General features: G+C 42.2%; 1 protein-coding gene across 5 annotated transcripts in view; it reads left to right on the forward strand.

Moving 5' to 3' along the window:
* CHEK2 (checkpoint kinase 2) overlaps positions 1 to 25,754 on the forward strand; it is a 133,918-nt gene that overhangs the window by 72,634 nt on the left and 35,530 nt on the right. For 4 of the 5 annotated variants that reach the window (XR_003859160.1, XM_029619340.1, XM_029619343.1 and 1 more), the window contains exons 8-13: positions 334 to 398; positions 17,452 to 17,551; positions 19,695 to 19,781; positions 20,564 to 20,689; positions 22,637 to 22,800; positions 22,960 to 23,075. Coding sequence is in view for 4 of the 5 variants with exons in the window: in XM_029619340.1 (XP_029475200.1) it covers positions 334 to 398; positions 17,452 to 17,551; positions 19,695 to 19,781; positions 20,564 to 20,689; positions 22,637 to 22,800; positions 22,960 to 23,075 (658 nt within the window). In the remaining variant the exon portion in view is untranslated. The remainder of the gene's footprint in view (positions 1 to 333; positions 399 to 17,451; positions 17,552 to 19,694; positions 19,782 to 20,563; positions 20,690 to 22,636; positions 22,801 to 22,959; positions 23,076 to 25,754) is intronic. The other variant, XM_029619341.1, reaches the window with a different exon arrangement.

The raw sequence follows: 25,754 nt of genomic DNA on the forward strand, positions 1-25,754 counted from the left end.
CCAGAGATGCTGTGCAACTGGCTGAGTTTAGTGTGCAAATTCTAGCAGCAATTAGATACATTATTGTTCATTTATACTCTGCATACTGGCTAGTTGCTAGGGTGTGGGCAAGTTATCCTAGTGGGTCACATGCCCTGTAGTCAACCAGATTTTGATACATTTTTTCATGCTTTGATAGAATAGATCTTGGGTCATTCTTCAGTAGATCTTTTATTGATATGTGATTTGAAATTTGGAGTTTTGCTGTTTTTGGCCACATAAATGAACTTTTGCTTCAAAGTAATGCTACTTTTTGAAAGACAAATAATTTCATTACCAATCTTTTCTTTTTAGCCCTGCATAATCAAAATAGAGAACTTTTTTGACACAGAGGATTCTTATTACATTGTATTAGAATTGTAAGTAATTTTTTTAATATCAATTTCTTGTGTAGTGTTAAACCATTGTAAATTTTTTTTTCTCTGACAGTAGAAGGTTCGGGCTTCGTTTTCGGCCCCCCGTGGGGGACCCGAATTTCGGGTTAGTGCACACTAACATTTTAATGGGGGACCTTGTTAGTGCGCACTAACCCAAAAATGAATTTTTCCCAAAATTTTGGGAAAAATCCATTCAGGTTTCGGGGTCCTCGAACCAGGAAGAATTAAGTAATTTTGTTGAAATAGCCTAATTTGTCCTAAACAAATGCACATCCCTAGTGTCTAATGCTTATTGGGTTTCTTTCATACGTTCATACTCATACTCTTTTACCCCTTCTGCCCCCCCCCCCCCCATCCGCTCACTCAGCTACACAAGGGATCCTGCTACATAACACTTAGAAAAAAACCTCCCTTTTTTAATTAATCGCACATCCTGGATGTTCTTCTGTATTCAGAAATAAAAATCTACTGGAGGCAATAAAGGGGGTAGCGTTAGGGCATCTATAGCATTAGGTGCACTATCAAAAGTTTCAAGAAATTGATTACTTTGAAGTCAACATGGCAGACCAAAATATTTTTGTATGGAATATAAATTGTCGTGTATGTGTGTAATTTTTTTATCCAAAAATGTGGAACCCAAAAAGCAACTTCAATAGTAACCTATGAAGGTGTCAGCAAGCCTTGACGTTATGTGTCACTTATAAATAGACACTAACCGGTCTTATCAATCATTCACCTTCCTCATTTATTTAATACAACAAACTATTTTTTCTTTTTTCTTTTTTCATTCAATTAAAACAGTCCTCCGTTTTCATCAACCAGAATGACTCTTTCATAAATAGTTGACAACATTGCCCTACACTGGCCGGTGTTTCGCTGGGTAAGCTTCCTCAGGGGCATATAAAGATAATTAAAGCGAGAGCCATGTATCTAGGGAAAAATTGTATAAAAATACATATTAATAATGTGGAAGGAAGGAGTAAAAAGTGATACTTATCTCAAACCACCATGGCTACCTTCTTAGACGGGACCAGACGTCTCAACCATCTTGCAGAAGAAACAAATGGAGGAACCCGAACCGAGGCTGGCGTCCCTTTAAATACGCCATTTTGTAATGACGTCAGCCATCATTGATAAAATAATCACTCTGCCAAAAAGAAATCTGTCAATGATTAACCCAGAAAAGCATATAAATCTAATTCATTGTTCAATCCAGATGGAAAAACAGTTTTCAAACGATAGATCCAACGTTGCTCAGATTGTAATAAAATACGTTCACGGTCACCACCGCGCCAATGTGAGGGAACATGATCTATTGCACAAAATCGCAAATCATCAAAAGTATGTCCCTTATCCAAGCAATGTGATACTAATGGCTCATTGACTCTTGCATTTTTACTAAAACTATGCTGGTTTCTTCGGTGGAACCTGATCAATTTACAGTACAAATGAAAGCCACTGACTAATTAATGGAGAAATTTCGTACTGATTTACGCAAATTTAAATTTGAAAAGCTTTGTCGGGATGAAAGAGACTACACTAAAGGATACGTCTATCCCTGGATGACCAAAGATCATATGGCCAAGTCAGCTCGACATGTCACATTTGATTCCAGTGGTGATGATATTTCTTCAGGTGATGATGAGACACGTTCTCGTCTCCCGCGATCTGAATCCGGCACTTCCTCTTCTTTTTTAGGACAACCCTCACGAGGATCCCGTCGTCCTTATCGGGCTCGTTACAATCGCTACCAATCCACCGGACGTTCAGAGACCTACGAACCTCGTATAACACGTTCTCAACACATGAAAGATCTCTGATATTGAATTTGTCCTCTCAATCACTTTCATCCACACAGATTCAAGTTCTTGAACGTGGATTGTCTTTCGTACCTACTCATCGAGGGGACAAATTTTCTCTACAGGTGGCGTTATTCCGTTTCGTCCGTAATTTGAAGATAAAAAATTTCTTTTCCACTCATGTACCATCGATTGATTTATCCATCTTATCTAATCCATCTATGTGGATCCCTCCGGGACCAGAAGATCCAGCGTTAAAAGTGTTCTATAATTTGGTGTCATATGATATTTCCACTTTAGATCTGACTGATTCAACTTTTCAAAATTTGTCACGTCTTGAAATAACTGCTTTACGTGATTTACAATCATCTTCTGATCTTATTATAAAATCAGCAGACAAAGGTGGGAAGATTCCGATACAGAATCGGACCGATTATGAAAATGAAGTATTGCACCAGTTGGATGATACTCATTTTTACAAACGTTTGAGTTCAGACCCCACTGTTGAAATACAGACTCTTATTGGTTCCATTGTACAAAGTGGAGTTAAGTCCGGCTTTTTGACTTCAAAAGAGGCAAATTTTTTTAATAAAAAATACCCACGTGTTCCAGTTTTTTATACGTTGCCAAAGATACATAAAAATGTGGATCATCCTCCAGGACGCCCGATTGTATCTGGTTGTGGCTCGTTGTTGGAACCTTTGTCTCGTTTTATCGATCATTTTTTAGCTCCGTTTGTTCCTATGATGCCTTCATATATCAGAGATTCATCAGATATGATAGTTTTTCTGGAACATCTTGAAATGGACATGACAAATTTAAAAATGGTCACTTTAGACGTGGAAACTCTTTATACGTCAATTCCACAGGATGAAGCAATTGATATTGCAGAAACTTTTTTTGATCAACGACCAAGACCTCATCGGATCCCTAGCGAATTTCTGATACAGTTGCTACAAATAGCTTTAAAGAAAAATTTTTTTTGCTTTTAATAAAAAAAAATTTTCTTCAGACTTGTGGTACCGCTATGGGGGCCACAATGGCCCCAGACTTGGCAAACCTCTACATGCATCATTTTGAAGAAGTATTTTTGAAAGATCATCCATATCAACAACAATTACTGGTCTGGAAAAGATATATAGATGATGTCTTTATGCTGTGGAGAGGCGATGAAGATAGCTTTGACTCTTTTTTTGGTTTGGTTAAATTCAAAAAATTCACATTTGAATTTCACTGCTTCCATAAATTCGACTTCAATTACATTTTTAGATATACAAATTACCATCAAGGCTGGGAAATTTGTGACATCTCTTTTTCGGAAGTCAGTTAGTTCTAACACCTACTTGCATTTTTCTAGTGCACATCCCAGAAACTTTAAATGTAATTTACCTGTTAGTCAGTTTATACGTCTGAGACGCCTTTGTACTACTATAATGGATTTTGAAACACAATCCCGTATTTTATTTGATCGTTTCACAGCTAGAGGATATCCATATTCAAGTATTCGAAAGACTTACTTAAGAGCCAAATATTCAAACCGTGATTGGCTCTTCCTTCCTCGATCTGTGGAGGATTCTGCACGTCATACTTGTATATTACCATATTCCTCTGTGGCTTTTAAAATTCGTCAATCCATTCTCAAAAATTGGCATGTTCTACAAACTAATGATGTTTTCAAATTACCTCCACGAATCACCTTCTCACGTGCTATGAATTTAAAAAATTTTTTGGTTAAATCTGACAGCTCTATGACGTCATCTATCTCTCAGTGGTCCACGGGTTCACATAACCCATGCAATACATGCTCAGTTTGTCATTCTTCTATGACCATTCAAGAACAATTGATTGTTTCATCTGGCTATAAAATTTTCTTGCGTTTTGACACTACCTGTGACTCCTCCATGGTTGTTTATTTGATTGAATGTTCATGTTCCTTACTGTACATTGGGAAAACTAAGCGTCTTCTGAAAACACGCATGATCGAGCATTGGTCCAATATTAAAAATGCAAGAGTCAATGAGCCATTAGTATCACATTGCTTGGATAAGGGACATACTTTTGATGATTTGCGATTTTGTGCAATAGATCATGTTCCCTCACATTGGCGCGGTGGTGACCGTGAACGTATTTTATTACAATCTGAGCAACGTTGGATCTATCGTTTGAAAACTGTTTTTCCATCTGGATTGAACAATGAATTAGATTTATATGCTTTTCTGGGCTAATCATTGACAGATTTCTTTTTGGCAGAGTGATTATTTTATCAATGATGGCTGACGTCATTACAAAATGGCGTATTTAAAGGGACGCCAGCCTCTGTTCGGGTTCCTCCGTTTGTTTCTTCTGCAAGATGGTTGAGACGTCTGGTCCCGTCTAAGAAGGTAGCCATGGTGGTTTGAGATAAGTATCACTTTTTACTCCTTCCTTCCACATTATTAATATGTATTTTTATACAATTTTTCCCTAGATACATGGCTCTCGCTTTAATTATCTTTATATGCCCCTGAGGAAGCTTACCCAGCGAAACACCGGCCAGTGTAGGGCAATGTTGTCAACTATTTATGAGAGTCATTCTGGTTGATGAAAACGGAGGACTGTTTTAAAGAAAAAATAAAAATAGTTTGTTGTATTAAATAAATGAGGAAGGTGAATGATTGATTGATAAGACCGGTTAGTGCCTCTTTATAAGTGACACATAACATCAAGGCTTGCTGACACCTTCATAGGTTACTATTGAAGTTGCTTTTTGGGTTCCACATTTTTGGATATTTGATTCTACATTGTGGTTAACCACTGACTCCCTTATGTGAGTAGTTTGTAATTTTTTTCCCATAAATTTATGGTAAAGTTTATAATACATTTAGAGGAAAACTTCATGTGGTTTCGATAAATTATTTAGGAAATGTGCATAATTATGTACACTTTACACAGCTCTTTTTTTTTAATGTTTCTTGGGGCATATTTTTTTGTGTGAGAATATTTCTAAACATTAACGGCCCGATTTTAAAAGGACCACACACGTAAGTTCCATTACACGCAGAAGTGCTGGGCCCTGCAAAAGCAGTGGGCCAGGGGGCATGGTCTGGGCGGCAGTGGGCCGACAGTGCCATTTTGCACTGTCCTGATGACTTGTGCACCTGCAGTCAGCTGGTGCAGACAACTTACTTTAACTCAGGGCACAAAGTAAGTTAAAAAACAAACCAAAAAAAAAAAAGTATAGCTAGGATAGATTTAGAGGTTGGGGTGGAAAGGGGAAGAGGTAGGAAGAGCAGGGTTAGGGATAGGAAAGTTCCCTTCCAGTCCGCTCCTTAATTGGAGCGGACTGGAAGGGAAAATAGGGAAGAAGTCCTATCGCGCGCAGAGGAAGCCACATGCCCGTACATGTGTGCACGGACATTATAATCCGGTGTGCATGTACGTGCGGAAAACATATTTTATAATAGGTATGCATTGAAGTGCACATATTTTATAAAATTGGCGCGTCCATGTGTGTGTGCCAGGAACTGCTCAGTTCCAAATGCCTTTTGGTGCTCTTGAAGAAATTGAGATTGTCACAGACATGTCCTTAACTCATCACTTTTCCTGAGATCTGAAGTGCTGTACATGAGGATCAGAAAAAACATTATGGAGACTAGAGTGTGAAAACATGATTTTTAGTTTTTTATTCTATCTGAATTTTTTTTGATACAACATTATACATTCAGTATTAAGTGGTAAAACAATTAGACTGTAACAAATGCTAAGCTGAATATATCATGTTACAATGCTATAGTAACCAAAAGGTCCTCCAGCAAAATTCAGTAAATTACTCAGAGTGGGATGTTTTGTCTTTGTTCCCTTGTATCTTCAAATCGCTATCCTCAAGCAGCATGCTTTAGCATTGGTCATCTTTCCTCTTCTCCTGATCAGAAGGCACCACCTCCCTGGTGTGCTCAGGCCTATTCAGCCCTAGCAAAAGGGGAATCTGAACCTGGATCTTCCTGTACTTACACCGCTATGGTTGGAGCCAGCCCACTGTGCATGATATGTACTCTTACTCCTCGCATTGTTTTTAAATTAATAACTGTCTAGTGAATATAGTGTTCACGAAAGAACATAAGAAATTGCCATGCTGGGTCAGACCAAGGGTCCATCAAGCCCAGCATCCTGTTTCCAACAGAGGCCAAACCAGGCCACAAGAACCTGGCAATTACACAAACATCAAGAAGATCCCATGGTACTGATGCAATTAATAGCAGTGGCTATTCCCTAAGTAAAATTGATTAATAGCCATTAATGGACATCTCCTCCAAGAACTTATCCAAAACTTTTTTGAACCCAGCTACACAAACTGCATTAACCACATCCTCTGGCAAAAAATTCTAAAGCTTAATTGGGCGTTGAGTGAAAGAATTTTCTCAGATTAGTCTTAATTGTGCTACTTGCCAACTTCATGGAATTGCCCCCTAGTCCTTCTATTATCCGAAAGAGTAAATAACCGCCTCACATCTACTCATTCAAGACCTCTCATGATCTTAAAGACCTCTATCATATCCCCGCTCAGCTGTCTCTTCTCCAAGCTGAACAGCCCTAACCTCTTCAGCCTTTCCTCATAGGGGAGCTGTTCCATCCCCTTTATCATTTTGGTTGCCCTTCTCTGTACCTTCTCCATTGCAGCCATATCTTTTTTGAGATGCGGCAACCAGAATTGTACACAGTATTTAAGGTGCGGTCTCACCATGGAGCGATACAGAGGCATTATGCATTTTCCGTTTTATTCACCATTCTCTTCCTAATAATTCCTAACATTCTATTTGCTTTTTTGACTGCTGCTGACTGAGCTGACGGTTTTAAAGTATTGTCCACTATAATGCCTAGATCTTTTTCCTGGGTAGTAGCTCCTAATATGGAACCTAACATTGTGTAACTACAGCAAGGGTTATTTTTCCCTATATGCAACACCTTGCACTTGTCCACATAAAATTTCATCTGCCATTTGGATGCCTAGTCTTACAGTCTTGTAAGGTCCTCCTGTAATGTATCACAATCCGCTTGTGACTAAACTATTCTGAATAATTTTGTATCGTCCGCAAATTTGATAACCTCACTCGTCATATTCCTTTCCAGATCTCATATATATATATATATATATATATATATATATATATATATATATATATATATATATATATATATATTGAAAAGCATCGGTCCAAGTACAGATCCCTGAGGCACTCCACTGTTACCCTTTTCCACTGAGAAAATTGACCATTTAATCCTACTCTGTTTCCTGTCTTTTAACCAGTTTGTAATCCATGAAAAGACATTGCCTCCTATCCCATGACTTTTTAGTTTTCTTAAAAGCCTCTCATGAAGGACTTTGTCAGGCACCTTCTAAAAATCCAAATATACTACGTCTCGGTAGATGAAGCAGATTTGTTAGGCAAGACTTCCCTTGGGTAAATCCATGTTGACTGTGTTCCATTAAACCATGTCTTTCTATATGCTCTACGATTTTGATCTTGAGAATAGTTTCCACTATTTTTCACGGCACTGAAGTCAGGCTCACTGGTCTATAGTTACCCGGATCGCCCCTGGAGCCCTTTTTAAATATTGGGGTTACATTGACCACCCTCCAGTCTTCAGGTACAATGGATGATTTTAATAATAGGTTACAAATTTTAACTAATAGATCAGAAATTTCATTTTTGAGTTCCTTTAGTACCCTAGGATGTATACCATCCGGTCCAGGTGAATTGCTAATCTTTAGTTTGTCAATGTGGCCTACTACATCTTCCAGGTTCACAGTGATTTGGTTCAGTTCGTCTGACTCATCACCCCTGAAAACTATCTCCGGAACTGGTATCTCCCCAACATCCTCATTATTAAACACGGAAGCAAAGAATTCATTTAGTCTTTCTGCAATGGCCTTATCTTCCTTAAGAGCCCCTTTAACTACTTGGTCATCTAATGGTCCAACCGACTCCCTCACAGGTTTTTTGCTTCGGATATATTTTAAAAAGTTTTTATTATGAGTTTTTGCCTCTATGGCCAACGTCATTTCACATTCTCTCTTCGCCTGTCGTATCAATGTTTTATACTTAACTTGACAATGTTTATGTTTTATCCTATTTTCTTCAGATGGATCCTTCTTCCAATTTTTGAAGGATTTTTTTTGGCTAAAATAGCCTCTTTCACCTTACCTTTTAACCATGACAGTAATCGTTTTGGCTTCCTTCCACCTTTCTTAATGTGTGGAATACATTTGGACTGCGCTTCTAGGATTGTATTTTTAAACAATGTCCATGCCTGTTGAACACTTTTAACCTTTGCAGCTAGATCTTTCTGTTTTTTTCTAACTATTTTCCTCATTTTATCTAAGTTTCCTTTTTAAAATTTAGTGTTAGAGCTGCAGATTTACTTATTGTCCCCCTTTCAGTTATTAGTTTAAATTTGATCATGTTATGATCACTGTTGCCAAGTGGCCTCACCACCATTACTTCTCTCACCAAATCTTGCGTTCCACTAAGAATTAGATCTAAAATAGCTCCCTCTCTTGTTGGTTCCTGAACCAATTGCTCCATGAAGCAATCATTTATTACATCCAGGAACTTTGTCTCTAGCAAGTCCTGATGTTACATTTACCCAGTCAATATTGGGGTAATTGAAATCTCCTATTATTATTGCACTGCCAAATTGGTTAGCTTCCCTGATTTCTCTTAGCATTTCATCATCTGTCTGACCATTTTGTCCTGGTGGACGATAGTATACGCCTATTACTATAAGCTTACCCAACACACATGGGATTTCTATCCATATAGTTTCTAATGAACATTTAGTCTCTTGTATGATCTTTATCCTGTTGGACTCTATACCCTCCCGGAAAGGTGTCAGATTGACTGTACTGGAAAACAAAATTCTCCATTTGCATGTGCAACAGGTACAGTAAATGCAGTGGCAGTGCAAGCTTCCCTCACACACGGAGCCTCATCACAGAGCAGGTATAACATGAGCAGTGACAGTATGGGCTTTTTCCCACCCCATATAACAGCATTGTTACAGAATAGGTACAGCCTGGGCAGTGGCAGCGTAAGCTTCCTTCACACACATTGTCCCACCACAGAACAAATACACTAGAGAAACAGCAGTGCAAGCTTCTCTTGCAAACATTTCACCACCATAGGACATTAGTAGTGGCAGTGCAAACTTCACTTGGATGCTGCCCTGCCAGTATTCCTCTGTTATATTATGGAAGGAATACTGCTTTGTCCTCCTTACTGAGTGTAAGCAGTGGTGTAAATTAGTAAAAACTTAATTTTAATGTGAGCACCTGCAGTAATTGAACTGAGACCACCAATTCATTTCACATTGCCATTAAACAGCTGTTAGATGGTAGTGACTTTGAGAAATGACCAGAGCCAGCTTTGAAGCCGTGATCTAGAGGTGAAAGACTGCAACAATGTGCCAGTTGTCTTGAGCCGTTCAGTTCCCCAGCAGAACTCACTGGGGGAGGTGGAAGGATGTGCAGGTCTTTCTTCTGGAATAGGGGTCTGTGAAGTCACTTCCTATGGCTTCACTGGGCATAAGGCCTGAGGTTTTCCCGTAGATAAGCAGCATGAATTAGCCATGCTGTCTGGGGGACATCCTCTGGGTGGCGGAGCTCTCTTAGAACACTGAGTCTTTCAGTATAGTGTTCCTGCTTGGATCCTCCCCCGCTTCCCCCATCCTCCTCAGTCCGTTTATTTCCACACGCCTGACTGCACGTGGAGATCTTCTCCTCCTCAGTGGAACACTTCTCTGAAGCAAAAAAAAGAAAAGAAGAGGAAACAGTTAGGTTTTTTTCGCTTCCTTCATGTTCTACCTTCTTCGAGGACATATCGCGGCTACCAGGCTTCAAATTTTGCCAATGCGGCAAAATCATGTCAGTGACGAGGCACACCAAATGTTAGATATGCCTCAGACCGGATCAAGACAAGGCGGCCTGCAGGGACTGCGGACGCATGAACCCCCAAGCCCAGCGACAGAGGGCCGCCAGAATCACAAAACTTCGTGAAGCGGCATTGGGCTCGTATGCCCCTTCTGAAGACTCGACGGTCCTCCCCGGGCCTCCAAAGAGTTGACGCATTGCAGGGCCTCCCAGTTCGTCCAGGCCAGTGCTGAAGCGAGCGCTAACGGCACCAAAGATGCCATCAGGGCCGAGTAGCGTCAGGGCCCCGACACAGGGAGCCGACCGCATGCTTCAGGATCGAAGCATAAGACATCGGCGCATCGAAGCAAGTCTGCACCGATGCCATCGACTCACACTGTCGCAAAGACCCAAGAAACACTCTTCGGGCACAAAAGACCCAGGGAACCTTCACCACACCTAGTAGTGGATTCAGATGTGGCACCTTCTTCATCAGCTGCTTCTCATAGTTCCTTGGCTTCATCCAGGGTCTTCTCTGGCCTGTCCACTGCCTCACAACATAAAAGGAGATCAGTCCTTCAAGAACCTTTACAGAAGAGGCACAAGCAGCCTCCTACGATCCTCCTTCACCCAGATGTCCGGACACGGACATCCTACTTGTTGCAGTACCCCCTAGCGGTCCTCCCAGGGATCCGAGACTGCCACCCAGCGATCCACACAGACAGCCTCTGCCAAGCCCTCAAGACCCTTCGGCCTCGCAGACAATGTCCCAGATTTCCCTTATCCTTTCTCAGTTCCTTACCACTGTGGAGCAGCAGGGGAAACACCCAGCAGAGACACAACTGGAAGCCCCCCCATCGCTGCAGGACAGCCTCAGTCCAGTTCCTTCTCCTGGCCAACCTCTACCAACTCCTCCTCCTGGGGATCTCTCCCCCCAGCCTTCCACGTCACCAAGATCCTCTACAGCAGTGGTTCTCAACCGGTGTGTCGCCAAGAACACGCAGGTGTGTCGCCACACTTCCCAGTCCCCCACTGATCCAACTGCTCCCCCTCCCGAGCAAAATAGGTCCCCCGCCTGGGCTTAAAATGCTGATAGCCCGGGCGTAATGCAGCAGGACAGCTGGAGTCAGTGATACCAGCATGCTCTCTTCTTCCCGCCAGCCCCCCCCCCCCCCCGCGGCCCGGAAAAGGAAGTGGTGAGCAGCGGGTACGTGCGCGGAAAGAAATGACCATGCTAGTGGAGGCAGCTTCGGCCTGAAGAAAAGAAGAGAGGCCCAGCCTGAGGAATGAGCTGTGCGGCTCGGAGAAAAACAAAGAACATAGTCAACCCCCGCGGCCGATGGGACTCCTTTCTCCACAAGGGCTGAACATGAAGTAGGTTGCTGCTGCCTTTAGGGTTAGAAGTGGAGGAGGCTGCTGCTAGTTTGGGGGAGAGTGAGTGAATGAGCAAGCATGTGTGTTTGAGATCCTGTGTGTGATTGAGAGCTGGTTTAGGTGAGGGAGCATGTGAGTATGTGATTGAGAACCAGTGTGTAAATGAGAGAAAGAGAGAGAACATGTTTGTAAGCATGCGAATGAGAGTCTGTGTGTGAGAGAAAAAGACAGCATGTATGTGTGTGATTGTAAGCCTGAAAAGATAGACAGCATGTGTGTAAATGTGTAATTAAGAGCCTATATAAGTGAGAGAGAAAAAGCACATGTATATGTGAGCGATTGAGAGCCAGTGTGAGAGAGAGAGAGAGGAGAAAGTTACAAGCAAAACATCCCTCCTCCTGCTAATTCAAAACAATCTCAGGGCACCTGGATATCAAACATCCCAGGTATGCAGAGGTTTGTATCCTTATTTTTCATTACTGGGTCTTTGTGTCTGCTATTTTGAAATATTTTATTGGTATCTAGAAATTTTTTATGAGTTTTTAATTATTGGATATTCCATTCATCTGCTGTTTTGAAATAATCTGTTCTTTTTGTTAGTATGGTTTTACTGCTACTGATTTTATATTTCTTTATTTGTTGCACTGCATACAGAGACTCTAGCTTGCTGCGGTTTCCAATTCAGTTTTTGTCTACATGCTTCTAGTTATGCGTTTTGGTCTCTTTATTCTTTGTTAGGTGAGGGTCAGCACATGTGATTTAGGTGAGGTTTTCTGCTGGCATGTAGTTTCTGTGTAGGGCTCTATAGCAGCCTGACTTGGTCCGTTTTCCTAATAGGAGATGTATTGGTATCTTAAGGCCTGGTACAATATTTTCAGTGTTGCCTTTTCTTAGGTAAGGTGGTTACTGTTAAGTGCTGGAAACTGGTGCTGTTTTGGTGTGGGATGTTTACTGTTTATGCAATTTCTGTTCAGACAGAATATGTATCTCTTTCTTTTGTCATTCTTAACAAAAATAATACTGAACCTTTATTTTTTATTTCCATCGTAAATTATAATGAGCAGTGTGTCACACATGTGAGCTTGGTCTTTCAGGTGTGTCATGATGGGAAAAAGGTTGAGAACCACTGCTCTACAGGGTACCCCTCTGATCCAGCGGAAGAACAACCGGAACCGATCTCTCCACCGGAAGACTTGTCGTATTCTAAGGGGTAGATTTTAAAAGAAGCGCGATCAGCCTACTTTTGCTTGCGCATCAGACTCAAGCAAAAGTACGCTGGATTTTAGTAGATACGCGCGGAGCCGCGCGTATCCACTAAAATCCCTGGATCGGCGCGCGCAAGGCTATTGATTTTGTATAGCCGGCGCGCGCCAAGCCGCGCTGCCTAACCCGTTCCCTCCAAGGCCGCTCCGAAATCGGAGCGGCCTCGGAGGGAACTTTCCTTTGCCCTCCCCTCCCCTTCCCCTCCCTTCCCCTACCTAACCCACCCGCCCGGCCCTGTCTAAACCCCCCCCTTACCTTTGTCGGGGGATTTACGCCTCCCGGAGGGAGACGTAAATCCCCGCGCGCCAGCGGGCCTCCTGCGCGCAGGGCCGCGACCTGGGGGCGGGTACGGAGGGCGCGGCCACGCCCCCGGACCGCCCCGGGCCGTAGCCACGCCCCCGAAACGCCGCGACGACCGGGCCCGCCCCCCCGACACGCTCCCGACACGCCCCCCTCCGAAAACCCCGGGAAGTACGCGAGTCCCGGGGTCTGCGCGCGCCGGTAGGCCTATGTAAAATAGGCTTACCGGCGCGCAGGGCCCTGCTCGCGTAAATCCGGGCGGATTTACGCGAGCAGGGCTCTTAAAATCCGCCCCTAAGTTTGTGGAGAAAGTGGGGCAACATCGAGTCTAGAAGAAATCCTGACCTGAGAGCCAAAGTCCTGGGCATCCTCAAAATATTTGAATCACCTGCAGAGCCCACGGCCTTGCCCTCTCATGAGGTCCTAGACGCAGACATGACCAAAGCCTGGGAATCTCCCTTTGTGGGACCATCAACTTCTCACAAAATGGACTTGAAATTCCGAATGTGGCAGTCACCGTTCTATTCTACAGTGCAGCTTCCTCATGCCTCTGTAGTCATGAAGTCCGCTATGCAGAAGGCCAAGAAATCTCGCCTACACTCAAATACTCCCTCCTGGGAAGGATATTTAGATGATTTTGGGAAGAAAGCTTTCCAATCTAGGATGCTGAATGCCAAGATCCAGCAGCACCAATTTTATATAACGCAGTATTTATGTGAATGCCTGCAATCGTTAAAGCCCCTTCTTCAGGAAGCGTCCCCAGACCACTGACCTTCTGAATAGTTTCATGACTTGGAGAAGGGATTGAGGCATCTCCTGCGAATAGTCTATGAGGGGTTCGAGATTTTGGCTAAATCCATGGCCAATGCCATCGCAGCCCAACGTCTAGCGTGGCTGTGAGCTAGCGCCATCCGTGAGGATGTTCATGAGAAGCTCACCGACCTTCCCTGTCTCCCAGATAACCTCTTTGGGGTCAAATTTAAAGAATCAGTGGCCCAGCTCAAGGAGCAGAAGGTGGCCGTAATGTCCCTGATCTCTCCTGCAGATGCGGCTTCATCGAGGTGGTACTTCACCTCATATAAAAGACCTTATTACCAGTGACTGCTTTACCGGCTGTACCCATCCTAACGGCCTCGTCAATATATACCGACTTCGTCCTCAGTCTTCCCAACAACAGGGGGCTCAGCAACGTCAACGCACTCCTCGGCAGCCTCATCCACCCCAGGATTCCAACCCCCTAAACCTCCCAGGGTTTTTAGGGCGAATTAACTCATCGCTACTACTCTGGTTGGGGGGGGGAGGGGGCAGGCACTCCCACTTCAGGCATGGAAGGACATCACATCAGACCTCTGGGTTCTGTGTATCATACAGGAGGGCTACTCCCTCAATTTTCACTCCACCCCCTACAATCCCACACCTGGTGCGCCAGAAACACCTGTCGGCGCATTGCATTCAATTGCAACTGGAGATCAACAGCTTGCTTCAGCAACAGTGAATTTGCGAATTGCCTGCAGCGCAGTTCCACCAGGGCACACATTCATGGCTCACTACTGCTTGGACAAGCACACCGCAGCTGATGCAGACATGGGCAAAACAATTCTCAAAGCGGGCACTTCTTAATGCTGCAAAGTCAACAGAGATGAACTGTCAGCCTATCTTTTCTACTGTCTTGAGCGCACTACCTCAACTCATCATTGGGACATGATCAGGGACTTGCGCTCAGTACATCAGCTGGGGACTCCCAGACAGCATGGCTAATTCATGCTGCTTATTACGGGAAAAGAGCAAGTTTGCTTACCGTAAAAGGTGTTTTCCGTAGATAGCAGAAGAATTAGCCATGCTGACCCTCCCGCCTCCCCGGACAGTTGTTGCTACTTTCATCTGCTTGGATACAGACTGAGGAGGATGAGGCAAGCGGGAGAGGATCCAAGCAGGGACACTACACTGACAGACTTAGTGTGCTAAGAGCGCTCCGCCACCTAGCTGCCCGGAGGACGTCCCCCAGACAGCATGGCTAATTCATCTGCTAACTACGGAAAACACCGTTTACGGTAAGCAAACTTGCTCTTCTTTGATTACAGCACTGAAGGGAGGAAAAAGCCATTCACCATGATGGTAATATCAAAAGTTGTCCTGTTTTCTGTCAAAAATGGTTAAGAGGAGGAATATGTTCAGTTTCTAGAGGAGAGGCTCTAAGCAAGGACTGCAAACAAGTCTCTTTGTTTTTTAGGCTATTCATAATATTCATCAGATGCATTTGCATACAAGCAGTCTAAAAAGTAGGCTAATTTGCACAGCTTTTTTTACCCAGAAAACCAGATCCATTTGTAATCCTTGAGGTCTGGTGTTGAAGAACCCTGCTGTACAGCGTTACTTTGAGGGAGTACACACATTGAGTGATCTAAGGGAGTTTGATGAGCAGTCAAGTACTTTGCACTTGAGGTTTAGTGAAAAGTATGCAGAATCGTGCATGTGGGGGTAAAGAAATCCAAGATAGTACTTGGTGGGATGTGAGATACTGATGTCTACCAAGCATGAGAGAGTCCTCAGGGTGATCGTATCCGAGGATATCAAGGTAACAAAGCAGTGCCCAGCACCAGAGAGATACTGAGAGGCATAGGAAAAGATATAACTAGTTGGAGATAGTCAGTGATAATTCTTCTGTGTAGGTTGTTAGTGAGACCGCATCTGGAGCATTGTGCCCAATTCTGGAAGCCATAGCTCTGAAGGAATGTGGATGGAGTAGAAGCAGATACAGGGAATGGGTGCTAAAAGTACTCAGTCTGCACATTCAGGAGATAATCTTGTAATTACTAGCATCGGTGTAAAGTCTGCAGGTACTTTTTTCCCTCAGACTGCTCATTGATTTTCAAAGGGAAGATACATGTGTACTTTGAAAATGATTCCACAGAAACTACCTGCGCACATTCATATCTGCTAGAGTTTGTATGTGAATGGTTTTTTGGGGAAAAAATTACTCACACACTTTTGAAAATTCAAAACTGTGCACACAAGTCCAAACTCATCTGAAATCCCCCCACCCCCCCAGGAATGCTTCTGTTCACTGTATACGAGCCCTATGCATGTTATTTTACCTGCATAAAAAAACTCATTTCTGCAAGTAAAGCACTGTTTTTACTTGCAAAATTGACTTAACATTGCTCTCTCTAATGCTTCTGAGGTAAAAGTAATCCACAAGAAGCAAATATTCTTCAATGAAAAAGAAATTCTAGAACAAGGGTCATGGTAGGAGGCTGAAAGGGGATATAATCAGGAGCAACATTAGAAAATGTGTTCAAAGAATGGGTGGGAGATACATGGAACAGTCTCCCACTGCATATGGCAGAGGCGAAAAAATCTAAGCACAGCGGATCCTTAATTGAGACGTAAAGGGAAATTGATTGAAGTCCCTTTGTGAAGGACTTCAAAGGGGCGTGGGATAAACAGTGTGGATCCATAAAGCCTAGAGGACATGAATGAAGGTGGCTCGCGGGAATGACGGCTACTGCCTGGAGATAATATCCTTATTCAATAAACATACACACGGTTAATGCGACTCCAACAATGCTCTAAGCTTCAAGGGCAAGAGGAAATGTGGAAAAAGATTTGCATTCACAAAAAGCAGGGAGTAGCTTGCTTGTTACGGCGATTACTACCCCAAACCAAATAAACCTGATACTTCACTTTCAATACATATCCAGCATAGCTCTCTGCTTCAACGGCAGGGGAGAAAGACCGATACTTCACGCATATCCAGCATAGCTCTCTGCTTCAACGGCAGGGGGAATGAAGAAAAGTGGATCTTTATACAGACAACAACCAAGAAGGACTGAATTACATAGTCTGGGTAAACAAATAAGCATGGGTGTAGCTTGCTTATTGCGGCAGTTACTACCCCTAACTAATTAAGCTAGATATTCGCTTACATGCAGTTCCAACACTGCTCTCTACATTAATGGTGGGGGTGGAAGGGAAATAGAACCAAAAGGTTACTAAGAGCCAAGACTAACAGAAGTATGAGGGAAAAAATAAAAAGTGCAAAGGTTACTGGGCAGATTGGATGGGCCGTGTGGTCTTCTTCTGCTGTCATTTCTATGTTTCTATGATTGGTTGGGATCTATGAGATTGCATACAGAAGTGCATTGGTTCCTTATCTGCTGTCATGTTTCGTGTTTCTGGGTTGCAAGAAATATTTGCTTTTTTTCATTTTTACACCTTCTAACGCTGCCCCTTGCTTCCTTACTCTGAATCCCAGGACATTGTCTGGCATAACCAGTACAAAGAAAAGCACATTTAACTGGTTAAAGTTAGGAAAATATAAATATTGTAAACAAATATAAATAATGATTGTTGGTTGCAACTGCAGTGCAATGCTTAATTGGTTCTGTTTCTGTTCTTTTTATGTATGTTTCAGGATGGAGGGGGGAGAGTTGTTTGCAAAAGTAGAGGCATCGACTAGACTTAAAGAAGCTACTGCTAAGCTATACTTCTACCAAATGCTGCTTGCTGTGCAGGTACCTAAGAGCATGACTTGTTTTACTTCTGTTTCTCAGTGTCTTCATGTGTAAAACCAATTTCCCATTCTGCATTTGGGTTTTTAAATGCAAGTAGGGCTGAGATTTTATTAAATGAAAACAAAGCTGTTTATTTTCTGCTTATTATCAAGACATCTCGTTTTCTGCAGTATTTATTTATTTAAATTATATTCTGCCTTTCAGATATTTCAAAACAGATTGCATACAGGTACTATAGGTATTTCCCTGTCCCCAAAGGGCTTGCTTTACTAATGCTTTGCTCCCATTCTGTTTCTATAGGAAAAATTCTTAATAAATGAGGCTCTAAGTTTGTACCTGAGGCAATGGAGAGATAAGTGATTTGCTCAAGGTCCTAAGGAGTAGTGACGTAATTCACTTTGTCATTAGCTCCATAAATAAGATTAACTTGATTACAGTTCCTTTTTTCATTCTGTGCAAAATATTTCCTCACAGGGACCCTGGGTATCTCCACCCTCCAGGGTGTGGAAAAGTGAAGGCTTTGGGTACAGAAAGTACTCCTTTTTAGGCATCAGGAATCCCCTTCCACCCTGGATGAATATAGGTAAAACAGCCTTGGTAGAGAGAATTGAAAATGTCCTCTGTGATGACAGAAAAGTTCTTATTTGCAGTTTAAGTCCCTTGATTTGATTTTCTGGTATCTGGATCCCTGATGGGAGAGATCCTTCTGGAACAGCAGATCTGACATTCCCTTCAGGTAGGAAGGGGCAGCCAAAAGTCTCAAAGCAAAGTCTCTTTCCCTTTTTAAAACAATTTAACACTGGAGGGTTCTGACGCCAGGTCTCCCTTCCTCTGCCTGTAGAGGGGAAGCCCCAAAATCAGGGTTCCCCAGTCCCTGAGTCCAGGTGGTGCAGAAGATTTCCCCAGGCCTGGTTAGATTCCCCAGGCTGGCTTAGCCTGAATCCCCCCTGACTGGTCCTGAAAAATAACAAAGGCTTAGGTTCCAACTACCTCCTAACTTCTCAGAAGCCATAAAGGACTGCCCAGGTGCTCTCTCCAGGGAGCTCCTTTAAAAACCTCTCACACCTGTCAAAGGGAGGGGGCTGCATTTGAATGGTACCCTCTCCCTTACTAACTTGCACTGCTCTTACTTGAAACAGTACTCATGCAGGGCTTATTAATAACCGAAAAAATACTGTATTTTACAAACATTTTTCACATTGAAAATATTTTTCTTTTAGAAGAAAATTAATTTTCCAATGTTTGCTGTGTCTGAATTTTCTTTGGTTCTTTTTTTGATTCTTTTCTTCAATTTAGTTCTTTCTCCCACTTCATTTCCTCACTCCCTTGCATATTGATGCCAGTACCACTTGGTTTCTTGTACTCCGCGTCGCTTGGTGTCAAAAGTAACTCCACATTCTCAAAGTGAGAATCTACTTTTTGCTGGCACCATGTGGCCTAGTAAACAGCATTTGGGCAACATCAGATGACTGGGGGATCAAGAGTGGGGGGATTGTGGCTAGTGGATGAGCAGATTGCTGCAATTCCATGGCAACTGCCTCAGAATCTGCAAATTGGGGCCTAGTTTATATTGGCTGTTGCATTCCCTCCTAAACAAGAGCGATGCACTTTGTAGGTTGTAATGTTTTCTTTGGAGGAAGCAGATAGATTCTTCTGTTGGAAGAGATGATGTAACAGAACTGGCTCAGTGGCAGAGGACCTGGGTTACATTTCTATGTCAGCTTTTACACTTCCCTTGTTGAATGAGGTTGGGGATACTGCAGAGGCAGCACTCACAGCCTCTTGGGGAAGGGTGGGGGAGAGGATCCTGGTCGCTGCACCTTGCAGCCAGGTTTAGCATACATAGTTGCAGAATTCTAGATGATATTGTAACCTAACAGAGGGTGTTTCCTGTTGAGCTCCATAGAGCAGTGCAGTGACTGTTTTATAGGTATCTATACAAAGCTGTTTATATATAGTAGCACTTTAAAAATAAGTAGTTGGACTAGTTGAGCTGGAAGTGCAAAGGATGGAACTGCTGGGACCGAAAAAAAAAAAAATCTAACAAAGTATCAGGTTTATGTAGCCATGCAGTAATTTAAAAGCTCTAATTATTTTCAGCATGTAAAAAATATGAATTCTTGATTACTTCCTATGTATATAGTATCTTCATGAGAATGGAATCACACACCGTGATCTGAAGCCAGAAAATGTTCTCTTATCCTCCTTCAACGAAAACTGTCTCATCAAGGTGAGTGCCCTGCATGATAATTACCATTTTGCCTGGGCTTCTGCTGCACTCCTCCTCAGAGAAGACCAATCATCATAGTAACATAGTAGATGAGAGCAGAAAAAGACCACCCAGTCTGCACTGTGCATACTGCCAAAGATATGCCCCAGCTGCCAGTCATACAGCATGATCACCTGTAGGATGTTATTTATTTATTATATTTGTTCATCTTTTCCTTAGTCAATAAAAAGCCCCTAGGCACTGTTTAATGGTTATGTCATCTTCATTCAGCCAGACCAGTCCAAACACATGGCTTATATCCAGCAACCAGCAGGTGGAGGCAGAGAGAGAGGCTTGTTGATGTCACCTTACATAAGTTCCCATGCTGCCCTCAGCCTGCCAGTATTCTGTCTCTGGTATAACAACACAACTGGTCGATGTAATACCTCTTCTTTATCGCATTATATTAGTAAACACAAGAAGAAGAAGAAACACATTTACAGTGCTTTTTGCATTTATTTAACTTCACATGTATTAAACACCTATCTAACACTTAAAATCTCTCTAGCACACACATACCTTCCCCCACACACACATCACATTAAAATATATACTGCATTCTTATATAATTTTCACAAGATATTTCCCAGTATCAATCATAAATACACAAACTTTTAAGAGATTAATATGTAAGTACATTAATCCATAATAATTAATTAGAAACACATGTTAAATAATGATGACAGTCCATAAATCCTACAAAGATCTTTGTTTCACCCCCTTTTTTTAAATTTGTTTTGGAGGGCTTCCTCAGGGACGGACTTTACGTGATGAAAATCATCCAAAGTATCTTTATGCGCATTGAGACCCACCGGGAATACCAGAAACCATACCTGAAGTTTACACAATGGGTGACTGTCCCGCTCAAGGTAAATCCACTATTCGATAGTCACCCCACAAACAATCCCATAATTGATTCTACAGGCACAGAAAGATTAATGCATCGAATCACTTCAAAAAATCATTTCAAAAGAGGCAAAACCCGCCACACCAAAAACGATTTGAAATTTACAATACTGACCCAAATTCCGATGGTATTCCCGGTGGGTCGCAATGCGCATAAAGCCAATTAAATTATTGGTGCATTTTCGCTAAATAAAGTATTAAAAAAACATGAACTGTATTATAATTTCTTCATTTAGAATCATCTTATGAATGTGAAGAGTCTTTTTGACAGAGGGGTGAAATTATACGGTCGAGATGAATTAGGAGATGAAGTTGTTATTTATTGAAATTTCTTCTCTGTACTTGAGATATTTTGAGATACTTTGGATGATTTTCATCACGTAAAGTCCGTCCCTGAGGAAGCCCACCAAAACAAATTAAAAAAAAGGGGGTGAAACAAAGATCTTTGTAGGATTTATGGACTGTCATCATTATTTAACATGTGTTTCTAATTAATTATTATGGATTAATGTACTTACATGTTAATCTCTTAAAAGTTTGTGTATTTATTTATTTTATTTATTTTATTTATTTAAGTTTTTTTATATACCAACATTCAAGACAGTAGTCCCATCATGCTGGTTCACAAGAAACAGGGGTGCAATAAACTTTACAATTTGAACAATGGTGCAGAAAAGCAGTTACATGTAACAGGGAATCAATAACTAGGAGTAAGAAGGAAAATGAAGATCAAATAATTATATATATATATATATATATAATAACATTATAAGAGGTGGCTATTAATGCTAATACTAGCGAAGAATGTTGATTGGCTATTAATGCTATTACTAGCGAAGAATGTTGATTGGAGGAGGTTAAGTAATGTTGGAGTTAGGAAAGGCCTGCGTGATTGATACTGTGAAATATCTTGTGAAAATTATGTAAGAATGCAGTATATATTTTAATGTGATGTGTGTGTGGGAAGGTATGTGTGTGCTAGAGAGATTTTAAATGTTAGATAGGTGTTTAATACATGTGAAGTTAAATAAATGCAAAAAGCACTGTAAATGTGTTTCTTCTTCTTGTGTTTACTAGTCTTCTGTCTCCAGCAGATGATAGAGCATTTCCCTTGTTCTGAGATGAGGCCTAGTTAGGCTGTTTGAAAAGGATTGGAATGGGAGGGCAGCTCCAGCAGTGAAAGCCTTGTGCTTCCTCCCCTAATTGAGCATGACCTTATACTTCCAAGGGTTTGGTTTGGGCTCCACATTTCATTCTATGCTGCACTGTTTCCTCCCATTTCCCTCCCACCCCCTTCTCTCTTTTCTCTGACTGGACCATCTCCTCAAAATAAATAAATAAGATAGTAAGTTCCCTGTACGTACCTGGATCAGTCCAAACCATGGGTTATACCTCCCTTCCAGTAGGTGGAGACAGAAAAACTTGAAAGGCACTCTCCCTTAACCTGGTGTACCTCCTGCATCCTTTCAATATTTTTCTGTCTCCAGCAGATGGAGATTGTGCAAACCCTGCAGTCTTGCCCTGTTTCTGGGGTGTAGGCTATGCCTTAAATTTATCTAAAAGTAAACTAGCTATGTTCTGAATCAAGCAAGTTAAAAAAAAAAAAAGACAGTTCTTCTGCAGAGGGAAGTATTTTCCCTATCCTCCCAGAGGGATTGTTAGATCCTGTGGGGTCATCCTCTCTGGTGGCAGGTTATAGGAGCGGGGCTCTAGCCAGGTAAGGAGCTGGGGAAGTGATTACTGGTGGTCCAGTCCCTCTCTTACCCAGTGCTGAATTTGAGCATTAAAAAAAAAGATATGGGCCAAAAACAATAAAGAATCAATTTTTTAAATTAAATTGTACAGAAGTCTACTTCTTAATATCCTGTAAAATGACCTTATTTCTCTTGATTTTAATTTTTTTGTGCAAGATTACAGATTTTGGGCAATCAAAGATCCTTGGTGAATCTACACTAATGAGGACGCTATGTGGTACTCCCACCTACCTGGCCCCTGAGATTTTAAATACAGCAGGTACAGCTGGTTATAGCAATGCAGTGGACTGCTGGAGTCTGGGAGTTATCCTTTTTGTGTGGTAAGAAAAATAACGCCCGTTATACATTTATAATGATTGACTTGTAGATGATGGTTTTGCTTAACCTTTATGCATGAGTACTCCTCCAGCTTCCACGGAAGTAGAGAGCTTTGAGGATTCTGCATTTCATCTTCCAGCATGCGTTTGTTTCTCCTATAGCCTCAGTGGATACCCACCATTCAATGTCCAAAACACTGCCATGCCTCTGAAAGACCAGATCACCCAAGGAAAATACACCTTTATTCCACATGCTTGGAAGGATGTATCAGAGACAGGTATGGCTGTATCTAAATGCTTAGCAAGGTATTTGCTGGTTTTTCGAATTGTCTGGTTTGTTAGTTTCTTTGAATTTTTGCAGTTTGTGATTCCCATTATTGAACTAGTAGATGTTGAAATATGTGAGCTTTGAAAACCACACAGGTCGTCCTTCAGATGCCTGTTTCCCTCCTCCAATTTTTAATCTTTCCCAACAATTGCAAAACCTTTCTATCTTTATTGGCTGAATATGTAGTACTGAATAAAGAGTATTTGAAGAAAGGTGCTATCCCTAAAGCAAAGACTATTAAGATTTTCACTATTGGCAGTTACTTTATACTGCAAAAATTATAGACTGTGTGGGTCCCTTGGATGGTGGGTTTCTTAAGTCACCATTAAAATGCTCCAGTATTATTCATAGTGTTGTTGAATTTATCACACATGCAGCTCAAGTGAAAATATTTGTCGGTATATTTGGGAAGGTATGAAACGGAACTTTATGCCAAGTTAACGTAGGACAGACATTTTCTATGCTTCAACCCATAAGTGACAGTGTGGAGGTTGTTTATAGGCATCAAGTGAGGGATGGGAGGAATGGAGATCTTTTTCTCCTCAGACATGCAGGCGGGAAGACCTCATACATGGATAACATCATTGGATGGAGCCCGGCATGGAAAACATGTCAAAGTTTCTGGAATTTTGACTAGGCACACAACATGCCCAAAACCCCGCATCCACGTAGGGTCCCTCTTCAGTCTTTTTTTTTTTTTTTTTTCCCTGCGGAGCTTTCGCCTTGTGGTTAAGTGAGCTCTTGACTTTTTCCTTAGAAAATTGCCTTTGGAAAACTTTCACCGGTTAATTTAGTTTTTTTTTGCGTTTCCATCAATGTCCCTCTCAGGCTCCGTAATTAGGTTTTTCAGCGTTCTTGGTAAGTTTATTTTTGCTTTCATTCCCCCTGAGGTGACAGTGCCTCTATGCCTACCAGCTTTGACTGCCCGCTGTCACCGCTCTCATTTTATTCCCTTATTTTCGTTTGTCATGGCCTCGTCTAGTTTTCGTCAATGCCCCTAGTGCCCGAGGACCATGTATATCATGTTCCCTCATGAGATATGTGTCCTCTGCTGGAAGGCATTGCATTATGTCTGGGGATGCCACATCTATTTATTTATTTAAAATCTTTTCTATACTGTCACTAAGTTATATACCATCGCAACGGTTTACATGTAGGCACATATTTAATGTAGGTAAAAGTGTACTATAGTACATTCTAACAGGTGCCGTCAAAGGTTCGGTTACAATATATCATTAGACAAAATAATTTTTAGAGAAGTGGGTCATGACCGAGTGTACTGAAAGTACTTTTACGGGTAAATGTATCATACATAGTGTTATTAATATGCTAGTTGTGATGTGGGGTTCATAGACTACTCTACTGTATTGTCCTAAGTACTGTGTGTCTGTGCTTATCTGCTTATTCCTGAATAATTTCTATTCTCCCGTCTCCTTGTAAAATGCCTGTTTAAAAAGCCATGTTTTTAAACTTTTCTTAAATGCCTTGAGATCACTTTGTAATCTGATCTCTGGAGGCATTGTGTTCCAAATTGTGGGTCCTGCTAATGATAAGGCCCTTTCCCTCACTTGGGTTAGTCTTGCTGTTTTAACTGAAGGGATGGTTAAGAGTGCTTTATTTGCTGATCGAAGATTTCTGTGTGGGACGTGTATCCGTAATGCTGTGTTTAGTCAGTCTGATTTCTCATCATGAATTAGTTTATGGATAGTACATAGGGTTTTGTATTTAATTCTGTGTTCAATCGGTAACCAATGTAGTTCCGCTAGGGTTTCGGTTATGTGGTCCCTCCTCCTTTTTCCAGTTTGCACTCAGATGATCCCTAAGGGATGTCACACTCAACTTGATAAGATGGAGAAATGCTTTGTGTCGAAAGTCCAAGCCATCGACGTCTGCATCGGCACCGATGGACCTTGGGGCCGCACTGGTGGACATTGCACCATCGACAACGGCGGGGAGTTCAGTCAATGCTGCCGGAGGATGGTGCGCTGGAGACCGGCCCCTGTCTGTTTTTTTCCAGGTCAAGGATGTCTGTTTCATCATTGACCTCTGCACCAGAGAAAGACCGGGCCAAGCACTGAGGGAAGCAGAGGAAGCATCGGCACTGGTCACTTTTGATGCACGGTGCCAGGCTTGGGGGAGGCGCCAGCTCATGCCATAATGGCCCCAAAGTGATCCCGTGGCAAGGAGTGCCAGTCCTCCATCAAAGCTGGAGTTTGTGATGTCTCCACCAGTTCTGGTGCCAGCTGCCAATCCACCTCTGGGAACTGAGGAAAATCTGGCCATCCCTCCTGCCTCCCAGTCTGTGTTGGCATCTGCAACTTTCAAGGAATGGAGCTGGAACAGAGAGTTCAGCTGGCGGTAGAACCGATAGTACCAATGCCTGCGCTTTCCGCTCTAGAACCGCTGCTGGAATGGCTGAATGTGCTCATCGGTGCATTACCGATTCAGCTGACATCAATTCCCGAGAAGACATTGATGCCCTGTGGGGCTCAGATGTTTCCCCTGACTGATACAGTGCTCATTGTTGGTTCCTCCAAGGCCATCAGGGACACAGAGGCCTGCAGCCCCCTGTCCAGCTTTGCTGGGGTTGGCACTGGTGCTACCAATGCCCATGCCTCTGGATGAAGGC

The sequence above is a fragment of the Rhinatrema bivittatum genome, chromosome 11 (genome assembly GCF_901001135.1).
Source record: "Rhinatrema bivittatum chromosome 11, aRhiBiv1.1, whole genome shotgun sequence".
NCBI lineage: Eukaryota > Metazoa > Chordata > Amphibia > Gymnophiona > Rhinatrematidae > Rhinatrema > Rhinatrema bivittatum.